General features: G+C 35.4%; 1 protein-coding gene across 2 annotated transcripts in view; it reads left to right on the top strand.

Moving 5' to 3' along the window:
- Window positions 1-12,024, top strand: part of UEVLD (UEV and lactate/malate dehyrogenase domains) — a 32,177-nt gene extending 20,153 nt beyond the window's left edge. The window contains exons 8-12 of one of the 2 annotated variants that reach the window (XM_084895503.1): window positions 371-541; window positions 1,769-1,942; window positions 6,808-6,871; window positions 8,383-8,506; window positions 9,310-12,024. In XM_084895503.1, the coding sequence (XP_084751629.1) occupies window positions 371-541; window positions 1,769-1,942; window positions 6,808-6,871; window positions 8,383-8,506; window positions 9,310-9,477 (701 nt within the window). In that variant the 3' untranslated portion in view covers window positions 9,478-12,024. The remainder of the gene's footprint in view (window positions 1-370; window positions 542-1,768; window positions 1,943-6,807; window positions 6,872-8,382; window positions 8,507-9,309) is intronic. The other variant, XM_084895504.1, reaches the window with a different exon arrangement.
- Window positions 12,025-12,766: the final 742 nt, after the last annotated feature.

Below are 12,766 nucleotides of genomic sequence, written 5' to 3'. Positions count from 1 at the left end.
ACCTAAGCTAAAAGTTTAAAAATGAGTGATGTAATTGATTTTAAGTTCATTTTGCCTAAAACATATTTATTTTCCCTAATAAAATGATGGTTTAAATAAAAATTAATCCTTTTTTGTGGGTTCTGGAACCTGTAATTTGTTTGGTTTATCTTCATTTCTCTCTTTCCCCCTTGCAATATACACTGTTGTTTTTAATCCTCTTTCTGGCGGCAAACTTCAGCACTTTTATACTTTCTATAGAGATAAGATTGTTCTGGAGGCAAGTGTGCAGAAAAGGTCTCTACCTGGAGAGAAGAAAAACCTTCGCTATTGACACAAACTTGATTAAAACGTATACCTTGAGCTCAGACTGTTTCTTTTTATTCATTAGATTTGTCTGCCTCTGCTCATTCCAAAGTGGTCATCTTTACTGTTAACTCTTTGGGTAGTTCTCAGTCCTACCTTGATGTGGTGCAGAGAAATGTGGATATGTTCAGAACCCTTGTCCCAGCTCTGGGACATTATAGTCAACAAAGTGTCATGCTTGTTGCATCTCAACCAGGTAAAAGGTTTTATTTTAAATGAATTTGATGATCCAGTGCATCAGTAGAACTGCCATAACTGATAAAAGTCATAAAACTAGATTATAAAAGGATAACTAGTCAATTAAATTGCTCTTAAAATGAACAGTACAGTATTTCCATATCCTGTCATACAGTGACTTCTTATGACTAGCATTAACTAGAAGTTTACAAATTATAATTTTTATACCATACTACTAGTGTTATGTTCCAGGTTGTTAACCATGCTTTCCTCAGTGAGAAAATGGTTAAACTCCCAAGAGAAAAATGCAGTGGTTTATGTGAAAGAGCTTTTTTAAATTCTAAAGTGTCATAAAATGTTAGTGAGCATGCCAGAGTATATTTTTAACATTTTGAATTTATATTATTTGAAACTGTTTTACTTAAGAAAGAAATGTTTTTAAAGAGTTAGGTGTGGTACTGGCCTCAAGTTGGTGAACAGATTTTTTACATGTTCCCCATATAGGAGTATGGCATGCATTTTATTGTTTTTCCTGTAGTAATTGGTTGAGGAACTCTGGTCTCTTTAATTCTTATTTTTTTTTTTTAATATATTTTATTGATTTTGTACAGAGAGGAAGGGAGAGAGGTAGAGAGTTAGAAACATCGATGAGAGAGAATCATCGATCAGCTGCCTCTTGCACACCCCCTACTGGGGATATGCCCGCAACCAAGGTACATGCCCTTGACCAGAATCGAACCCGGGACCCTTCAGACCCCTCTATCCATTGAGCCAAACAGGTCTCGGCATGGTCTCTTTAATTCTTGACATCCTTTTGGCATGTTAGAAAAAAAAGTAGTTGTGTTTTTGTTCATAATCCTGTACTATATAGTGGTGGTATATGAATCAGTATTTTAATTTAAAGATAGAAACTCAGCTTAAGATAGATATAAAGGATAACTTGATCAATGAAAAAATAATATCTTCTGGTGTTCTGTACCCGGTTTTTATCCTTCTTGCTTAACTATTTTAGGAAATTATTCTCTGCTTTTAACAATTTATATTTAGCAACAAAGTTATATTGAATCATGCTGAAACCTTTTTTTTTTTTTTAAATATACATTGGAAATATACCTTATAGTGCATTTAGGACCTAAGAAGAATATATACAAGTTCTAATATACTTATTAAAATAATATTTGTTTATGAACTAGGCTAGAAGTATTTTTTTTAACATTTACATATTTACCTTGTGTGCAATATTTAGTGGAGATCATGACTTATGTGACATGGAAACAGAGTGCATTTCCTTCAAATCGAGTTATTGGAATTGGATGCAACCTGGACTCACAGAGGTTACAGTATATTATTACAAATGTTTTAAAGGCAGAGACTTCAGGAAAACCAGTATGGGTTATTGGTGAGCAGGGAGAAGACAAAGGTAAGAAATACATTTTTACTAGTTATATTGATGACCTAAATCACTAGTGCCCATGATATTCATATATATCTGGGGACTCAAGAATTGTGGAGCTTAGTTGGGGTTAGTTCCACATTTGGATGCCTTTTCTGTAACATGCTCTGCATAGTGAATAGACTCCTCAGGTGTATTATCCTAATTATGTTTACCTTTCTGTAAGTTTACAATTAGACGAGATTCCTTAGTCAGGTTTTATATTTCCTCAAAATGATTTTCTAAAAATTTAAAGCTTCCTATATGCTTTGATTCCAATTATTAACAGCAGTTATGTCTGGGGTAAGAAGTAATTTTTAAAAAATGTATACTTTTCTGTGTTTTATAATTTTGTTATGGATATGTGGTATTTGTATAATTTTTAAAGAAAATTATTTTAATAAAATACAGTAGTATTTTAAATATGTATAAATCTGCACTGGTCACCTAGAAAGTTCAGTGCTATAGAATAAACTTTTACAGAGCCGACAGTATAATTCAAGCAGAAATACTTTCCAGGTTCAAAATGCTAAACATTGATCAATAGGACCCTAGAAAAGGGTATCGAACAAGAACGTAGAGCCAGATGTATTAGAGTAATGAATGTCTAAGGATTCAAACAAAACCAAGACTTGAATTTTACTCACTACGCCATTTGAATTCTGATCCAGGTTGATCTTTTGCTTATCTGGTTATTGTAAATTTCCCAGTTAGTTTGCTCTTTCTCCTCTAGTCTACCAAATTAATAAGGATATTAGCCAAAACTTACACAGTGTTTACAAATGCTCTCATTATAATTCAATCTTCCTAAATCATATACCTCCCTTCAAAAACGTTTACTGGCTTTCTCTGACCAAATCATTGAATTTCTTTGCCTGGCATTCTAGGAGTCCCACTCTCAGTATTCAAGGAATGCCCTAATCTTCCTTCCCAGTTATAGTTATGGAGGTAGTCATGTTATTAAAGAGTTGGAAGGAACCCAAGGGATCATCAATTATACTTTGTTTTAAGAACCCAGAAATGGATACAGGGTTGGTAAGAGTGACCTGCCCGGGAGACTACAGCTTTCCTGGTCTAACACCCAGGACTTGTGCCGCCTAGCCCCACCTACAGCTTTGCTTCAGCCACCTCATTTTCTACGCCCACCTCATTTTCCTCCTAATCCCTTCTCCCTCTCTTTCAGCATATTTAAATCTCATCCTTCAAGATTTCAGTCAAGCCCCCTTCCCCCCCTTATTACACTATGAAGCTTTTCCAGATCACATCACTTCACAGTGATTTTTTCTCATTCCTTTGAGCTAAAAGTTATTGTTGGCTATATGGTGATTAACCATATATATTGTCTCATGATGTGAAACTGCTGTTTATTCTGATCCAATTGGAATTTTATCTTTGCACCTTCTCCTTATTAAAAATGTAAATTATTAACCTGCTCTTCTAGCTGAAAAAATTATACATTCACATCGCAAAAAATTTAAATAGTACAAAAAGGTATATAGTAGAAAATAGATCTCCCTTGTATGCCAGACACCCCTTTCTGTAAAAGCAATCACAGTTACCAGTTTCTTATGTAACCTTACAGAAATGTTCTGTGCATAGAGAAGCAGATGTATAAAATATACATCATACACTATTCTTTACCTTGCCCTTTTAGTATTGATAACTGCAAATGACTACTATAAATAGTATATTTTGTTCTTTTTAATTACTGGATATATCAAAATGTATTTAACCAGTTCCCCTAATAAGTTATAATTTTTAATAAATTAGAACATTTCATAAATATGGTTGCATAAATATCACAAATTGTAAAGAGAAAATAAAGGATGGTGTGACAATAAGTAGACCTAAGACACTATGCTGACTGCTGTTAGAGCTATATAGATGTATAAGAACCTGACCCTGTTTTTAGGAAGCTTAGCATATAATATAGGAAATGACTGTAATAAAAGGAAGTATTGACTTCCTATGAGAAAGGTCTAAGGGAAGTAGGATAAAAGCATAAGGAATGATATGATAAATTTGTCTTCAGCTCTCAGATGGGAACTAGAAATAGAGGGATGTAGGTATATGAGAATTGGGATCACTTAAGTATAATATGTATTATTTGACACATACAAAAGTATATCAAGTAATGAGTATACATATATATGTTTTAGAGCATAATAGAATAAATATTCATAACTTACAAATGTCTACTCATGTATACATATCGATACTAAAGCCACACTCAATTATTAAGAACAGTACTGATGCCACTGAAACTGCCTATGTACTCCCCAACCCATCTCCCATCTTCCATTTAGATACCACTGTCAAATCACTTTTAAAAAAATATATATTTTATTGATTTTTTACAGAGAGGAAGGGAGAGAGATAGAGAGCTAGAAACGTCTATGAGAGAGAAACATCTACCAGCTGCCTCCTGCGCACCCCCTATCGGGGATGTGCCCGCAACCAATGTACTGCCCTTGACCGGAATTGAACCTGGGACCTTTCAGTCCGCAGACTGACACTCTACCACTGAGCCAAACCGGTTTCGGCCTGTCAAATCACTTTTTATCCTGTTTTCTATTTGTTTCAGAGATAGTGATGACCATGGATTGGTTATTTAGCTTGGCCCTGAAGCCAGAAATGGATTAGAGGCTCCCTCTGCTGGTTTCCTATATATCAACTGGTTATATTTTTGTATAAGTGATACTACCACAGTAATAGCATTTATATTAATTGCACGGGGTTCGTGCACTGGTGGGGGACATAGCCTGCAGGATCAGCCTGTTGTAGGAGTGCTGCTCATCCTGGTCAACCTAGCGACTGTGGACCTGCCCTCTGAGTGGCTTATCCTTGTCAGCTGAGTGGTATTCCCACTGTGGGAGCACACTGACCACCAGGGGGCAGCCCCTGCGTTAAGCGTTTACACCTAGTGGTCAATGCACGTCATAGCAACCAGTCGTTCCACCGTTCAGTTGATTTGCATATTAGGCTTTTATTATATAGGACTAGAGGCCCAGTGCATGGGTTCATGCAGCGGTGGGGTCCCTCATTCTGGCTTGCACTATCTCGCAATCTGGGACCCCTCAGAGGATGTACAGTAGCTGGTTTTGGCCCAGTCTTCACAGGCCCAATCCAGACAGAGGAACCCGATCCTGCGCATTGAGCGTCTGCCCCCTGGTGGTCAGTGCGTATAAGTAATTGGTTGTGTGGTCATTTGGTCTCTTAGGCTTTTATATATGTAGATTGAGTGAATACTATGTGTATTCCATGGTTTGCATATCTCAACTTGAGAAGGAGATGGTGGTTTTCCAAATTAATATATCAGGAAGCTTAAAACTCAGGTTGACTAATTTGTTTGTGGTTACACATATAGTAAGGGCAAAACTGAGGTTTGAACCCTGGTTGATTCCAAAGCTGTGCTTTTTCTTGCTGTGACTTAATTAGATAATTTACTTAAAGCATTTAGTACAGTGTCTGGCATCAAGTAAACACTCAGTAAAAGTAGCTATTATTACAGTAATCAGCAAGATGGTTATGAATAAAAAATTGGTGAAAACATGTAGAACTATGTTTTGAAGTAAAGCAACATTAGGATTTGGAAACATAATAATAGCAGGTGTGTAAGTAAAATTATTCTCTTCAACTATTTCAGAGACAAGTGGCAACCACAGCCTAGGGAAGAAATCATATAATATAGAAAACCCTTTAGGATCTGTTTCCTGCTTCCTTCCCTGCTTCATCCTCTGCCATCCAGCCAGGCATTCTATGTTAGTCAGATGGTCAACTTGCAATTTCCTGAATAGTTCATGCACTCTCATGTCTCCCTGCCTTTGCACCTGATGCTTCCTTTCCCTGAATATTCATTCACTGGCGAACTTCTGCTTAACCTTCAAGACGGCTTGAGTGCCACCTCTCCCAGGAAACCTTTCCTAATTAACCAGGCTAAGTAAGTTCATGCCTCTATTATAAACACTGTCACACTATATTATAATCGCATACTTACCTGTCTATTTACCCCACAAGACTGTAAGCTCCTTGGAATGGTCTCAGTAAATGTGTTTTGAGATGAAGGAATGATCCTGACACCATCTTGTGATCAAAGGTCATTCATATTATGACCTACCAAATTACTCAGCAAAACATGTACTTTGGAGCAGCTACTTTCAGCTGTGATATTGAAATCATATGTAAACTGCAGGTAGCTCCTTCAAATGGTGTTTTAGAAATCCAAGGCTAGACCTCAGAACGGAGTGTTAGATCATCTGCTTTACGTACACATCCATCTTAACGAAGGGGAAAATGTTATGTAAAAGAAAAGTGCTGTCCCATGGTTATTTTTTATTCAAATTTTGGGATCCAGAGGATTACTGTTCTTGAAGAGTGGAACCAAAAAGATTAGGATTGATATTAGATACAATATTTAAAAGGACTCCCTAAACTAGCTGGATTTACATTTAGGAAGTTTGAAATCTAGCCTAGAATAGATGGTCTAATTATTCCTCACCTGGTGAAAGAAATTAGTCTGTGTGGATCTCAGCAGAACAAATGCCAAGTGTTTGTAATACTTGAGAGCCTATTATTCGCAGCCTGCTGAGGAAGGAAAGCTTTCTGTTTGGACAGTAAGATGGCCCAGGTAGAACTATAGTTGATGAGAGAGAACAGGTAAGGAGGCTGCAAGTAGACTTTGGGGATCATATGTTTTGGGGATTGCAGCTTACTACAGCACATTTAGTGTCATTAGTGGCAAATGTAACTATTGCTAGAAGGTGGGTACCCTTGATGGCAAACAATCATTTATCACATCTTAATCCTAAAAGAGTCATTGACAAAATATAATTGATTTTTCATTTACTTTTTAGTTACCAAATGGGGTGGCCAAGAAGAAGTCATGAGTCATAACTCTCAGGTGCAGCTGTCAAACAGGTAACACTGAGTGTAAATTTACATTTCTCTAACTAACATTTACTTACCAGGCTCCTGCAGACAAAACTAGCTACCGGTAGTATACACACATCCAAAAATACAAGGAGCAATGTTTTCTATTGTTTCTTATCTGAAAATGGATCAAAGAGTGCTTTGCAAACGTTACTTCAGATACACAGGTGACATTTAAGGTTTGAACTGCTCCTACCTATATCTAAACATCTGAGGATATTGACAATTTTCTTAAATGTAGAAGAAAACTTCTCATACCACTTACAATTTAATACATACTTATCAATATATTTAGAAATTAGTCTAACATGAATGGATAAGTCATATTGTAAGTGCATGCAAAAACAAAGTATAATACACAGATCCTTGTATCTTTTGCTTTATTCATAGGCCTTCTGGGGGTAAAGAGCAAATAGGATGGACTCTACATATATTTTCATGCCATTTATTGTTTCACTTTCCTACAGTCTGAGTGATGGAAATTTTTAGCTTTTTAAATCTTCAGAATATAGTTTTTAACTGGAAAGACTATTCTCTTATTGATAAGGGGAGTATGTTGCACAATCCATTCTAACCTGATTCTTTATATAAACCTGCATTTATAGTTTTTAAAAGGAAGAAATTCAAACATGTTTTTAAATTTTATGTCATGTTTTATTAGTTACCAAAGCAATGTATACTATTATAAAACTGTAAATGCTGTATGTAGATATCAATAAAGCAGGAAGTGAAAAGCTGGGGTAATTCCATTCTCTAGAAGCAACCATTAACAGTTTAGTGCCCACATGTTCAAACATTTCTTTCAATGCTTCTGCAAACATCATTTTTTATTATTTTTTAATAACAGATTTATGTTATTCATATTATCTTGCTACTTGCTTTGTTTTCTAATAATAAATCTTAGACATTTTCCATATTACCCATATAAATCTACTTTATTCTTCTCTAGAGAAACATGGCACTGTATTGGATAGTGATTTATTTAACTCACTTTTGTTTCCAAATTTTTTCTGTCTCAAGGCAAACATAATTATATGTATGTCTTCATACATTTGAGCATATTTCTGTAGGACAAATTCCTAAAAGAGGAATTTCTAGATCAGATGTTACCAAATCTTTCTCCTAAAAAATTGTATCACCTTACATTCTCACTGGCAGTTATGGGAATGCCTGTTTCTCTAAAAGTGGCTACCAATTTTTTTTTAATATTTGCCAATTTTGTTAGGCAAAACAGATATATTGTTTCAACTCACATTTAGTTAAATAATAGTAGTGGTAGAGCATCTTTTTATGTTAAGCCATTTGTATTGTCCTTCTTTGAACTGCTTATCCAGCATTTTAAGAAAATCTTAATCATTAGTTTATCTGTGGGTTTTCCTAACAATTAGTGTATAACTCATATTTCTGTGTTATAAAAATATGTAATTAATACTTTAAATTGAAAGACTAAATACATATTTTATTCATTTTCTGAATTGATTTTTTTTCTCATAACCTAGAGCCATGGAACTATTAAAGGTCAAAGGTCAAAGATCTTGGTCTGTTGGACTATCAGTAGCTGACCTGGTTGACAGTCTTATAAATGATAGAAAGAAAGTACATTCTGTATCAACTTTAGCAAAGGTAATTGCTATTCTCATTCTCTCATCATATGGTTAAACTTCTATATTATTACCTTAAAACCTGAAAAGATGTTATTCATATTGTAATGAGGTATCTTCAACATTAGAGAACTACATGGGAGGGAGGCAGTTTGGTCTAAGCCCTATCCTGCTTGACTACGGAAATTCTGCACTTCTACCATGTTTCTCTTCATTCACCCCCATGTAATTTTGGGGAATTCCTAAGAAGCACTTAAATATTCCATAAACTTCTTCTGGTTGTCCTTAATCACCTTAGCCAGCCAGGTCACCCCAGACTGACGTGTCACCAGTCTTAGCTGTTCATCAGTTTGCACTCTCCAGCTCAGTTGTCCTTTACCACTTCATCTCAAGCACCACTAAGACAGGCACAAAAGCTTAACCAAATTTTCTTGAAAACTTAGGAATACCAGGAGAAATAAAACATGGGAAGGAGAACTTAAAACAGGTGATTATATTTGACTGTACCCAGAGCCTATACTGGGCCCGTCCCCTGGGAATCTATTCTGTCTTTTCTTTGCCCCCACCTTGCTACTCATATTGCAGGGGGCTAGCTTCTCTTCCCATAAAGGGGATATATCTTTGACCAAGTTCCTCCCATCTCCCAAAAAATATCTGAAACAATAACTTGAATTTAGAAAATAAATGAACAAAAAATATATTTTTTTAAAGTTCAACTGTATCACTTTGTACTAAGGCTGTAAAAGCAAGAAAGTAATCATATTTATGATATTATCTTGTTTGTAGTGCTTTAGCTCTACTATAATCTAATTTTATTCATTTCAGGGATATTATGATATAAATAGTGAAGTGTTTTTAAGTTTGCCTTGCATCCTTGGAACCAGTGGGGTATCTGAAGTCATCAGAAGCACAGTGCAAGAAGACAGAGTGACTGAGAAACTCCAGAGCAGCGCCTCCGCACTCCATGATCTCCAACAACAGTTAAAACTTTGAGTCCATAGTTCACAGCTACCTGGAGGGAAAGGTCATTTAATTTTGCCAACATATATAGGGCTGAGAACTTCTGTATCTTATTACTAATCCTTACAAACTGCTTGGTTAAGGGAGATGGTTGCTTTTGTAATTTGAATTCTTAGGAGTTAGATAAGGAGGGGGGGAAATCTGATTCTCTTTGTCGTTCTTTATATAACTATATCATTTTTTTAAACCTATAGCAGAGAAGAACTTTATCTGCAAAATGCATCATGTAAAATTATGTCTCCTCAACTAAAAGCACTTTCAGCACTTTGGGAATATTTTGAAGGTGAGACATTTTTAAAAGAAAAGTACTCTTCAGCTGTTAGAGTCAACATGCTAAGCCAAAGGCTCAGTATGGATTAGCCAAATTTGTGCTAGGTATACTGTTAAAGGATCCACAATTTTAGGTATAAAGCAAAGTTGGTAGTAATGGTAATAAAGCATTTTGTTTTCCTTCTTAAATTAATTAGTACCAAACAATGGAAAATAATTTTACATGTACTTTAAAATAGTAAAAGGGAAAGTGAATTTCTTTTTAAATATATGAAGAAAAATTATAGTTACCTTCCAGTGGAAATTTTCAAATTCCTTTTTGAAATTTTCTATAACCTGTTTCTGGGCTATCAGATCTCTAACACCTCATAAATTCACTGTAATATTAGAATCATAGAGAAATGTGTGTTCTCAGTGAAAACAGATTGTGAATGAAAGCCAAGCAGTTGACTTCTAAGCTAAAATACGAGGCTGTCATAAAAGCCATTGGTTTTAAAGGGGGAGAAGCTGGATAGACTGATTATTCTGAGCAGATCCTGTAACAATTCCTAAAGAAACCAGCAGAGTACATACCCTTTGGTAATGGTTCAGTAACAATATCTTCATATGTGAAAGATTGCATATTATTACTGAGGTGGCATATAACTAATAGTAATAATCAACGTCAACACTTGATGTTTCAGGCAGTGTGAAGAGCACTTTATTATTTTGTTGAATCCTCACTGTAACCCATTGAGGTGGGAATTATCATCCTCATTTTACAGAGGAGAAACCTGAGCTTTAATGGCCAAGATCTCATGGGCAGGAACTGAGCTTTAGTGACCAAGATCTCATGGGTAAAGGGCACTTATCCACACAACCTCTACTTTTTCTAAGTGCTAATAGAGGGAAAAGGCCTAATAGCCAAAATAGTCACCACAGGCCCCTAATGCTGGGGTTCTGTTCTCTTCCGTTCTGATGCAGGAGCTGACTTCCCCCCACCCCCAACTTAGTTTTTAGAAAGATTGATTCCCTGACTTTCCAGATTTGCCCTCAGCAAATGGCAGAGAGGGGTATGCACTGCAGTAGGTGTTTGTTTATTTGGTTATTCGGGTAGTATTGACTCACTATACCGCAGCACTGCATTTTTAGGCTCTGCAGGTACAGTGGTGAGCAAACGTGGGTTAGGTACAAGCCCTATGGTCCTTATAATCTAGTACGGCATACACAGTGATCAAATGTCACAAATAAATGTACAATTGAAAATGTAATAAATTCTGTGAAGAAGTCCAGGTGCTTTGAAAGCATATCATAAATAAATGATCAGAGAGATAGGAGCCCAATGGTTTATAAGGACAGATACATCCTAGATAGAGACTAATGCTGATTTAGTACAATAATATTTATAATGATGAGCTTAAGTCATTAAGAAAAGATGAGAGTATATTCAGCATATAATTTATATTATATGCTGGGTTTTAAAAAAGGAGGAAAGTATTTAATATGCACTGAAAGACTCCAACCAGAATTAACTAGTATAAAAACCTTGGACATTTGAAAGAGAAGAGCATTAGTTCTGTGTAAGTTCACTAGATGGGTAGATTATTTTGGTGTTACTCTAGCAATGTACCCTCATTGTCCATTTGTATGAGATAGGAAAGTCAAACTGAAATAACAATTCTTGTGTTTTTTAGAAATACAATAGCCTTTTCTAATATCAGATATCTAATGAGAAATTAGATAATTTTACTAATATGCTCTAAAACATAAACCTAACCACAAGATACTGTATTATAGATGAATTGCCAAGAATTTGCTACATTAGTTATAGAAGAAACATGACAATACAACAAGTATTTTTTGAGCACCTATTATTATTCCAAGTACTATGTTAGAATCTGAATATTCAAAGATGAGTAACAGCCCTTGCCCTATAGAAGCCCACAACATAGAAGTAATTCTATCAGACAGTTTCTTGAGTATTATCAGTTATGTTGTAAATTCCATATACAAGTCAAGAAACAGTACCACCACCATCTCACTAAGATTTGGTAATAATTTGACATTTGTGATGCTGCTATTAAGTTTCACTTTTTTATTTTTCCAAAATCATGCAATGTCTCTTGTTCTAAGTTTTAGTGGTGCTTGGATTAAAATGATTCTTTGATATTGTAGCAGAAATAAAATATTTTATTGTTCCAGTTTTACATTGCAGTTTTCCTTAAATGTCAAAAATTATCAAAAAAAAAAATAAACTGACTTTAAAATCAACAGGAGATGTCTATAATTTATTGAGTGGAAGGAAATTTATTCAGATTGAAGAGAGATTCTTTCATATCATTTTATAGTCCCCAAGATATTTAGTTATTTCATTTTAAGTGGCTTAAATGCAAAATGGAAGAGACTGGATTTTGTTAATTATTTTCAAACTTTAAAAAAATAGTTTTAGCAAGAAAACTTTTTAAAAAAATATATTTTATTGATTTTTTACAGAGAGGAAGGGAGAAGGATAGAGTTAGAAACATCAATCAGCTGCCCCTTCCTGCACACTCCCTACTTGGTATGTGCCCACAACCAAAGTACATGCCCTTGACCAGAATCGAACCTGGGACCCCTGAGTCCACCGGCTGTTGCTCTATCCCCTGAGCCAAGTCGGTTATGGCCAGAAAACTTTTTAATCAATGTTTTACCTGCGCTCCCACAATTAATAAAAGCATTGTTGCTATAAATTAGGTGTAGGGAACCTTTTTCTGCCAAGAGCCATTTAGATATTTGTAACATCATTCAAGAGCCATACAAAATTATCAACTTATAAATTTGACTACTATATTTGGTCAAACATTTAATTAACACCCCTAATTCCTTGGCAGGGCCAGACCAAATGATTTCTCAGGCGTTATACAGCCTATGGGCTGGCAGGATGTTCTCTACCCCAAGTGAAGGTACTCCTGAGTAAGCTGTTTGAAAACCAGGTTGCTTTCAAGTTACATAAAAGAGGTGCAGTGGCAAGATA

This window comes from Pipistrellus hanaki, assembly GCF_964339955.1.
Source record: "Pipistrellus hanaki genome assembly, chromosome: 9".
In the NCBI taxonomy this organism is placed as follows: Eukaryota; Metazoa; Chordata; class Mammalia; order Chiroptera; family Vespertilionidae; genus Pipistrellus; species Pipistrellus hanaki.
Note: the sequence above shows the minus strand (reverse complement) of the source record. Positions and strands in the feature narration are given on the sequence as shown.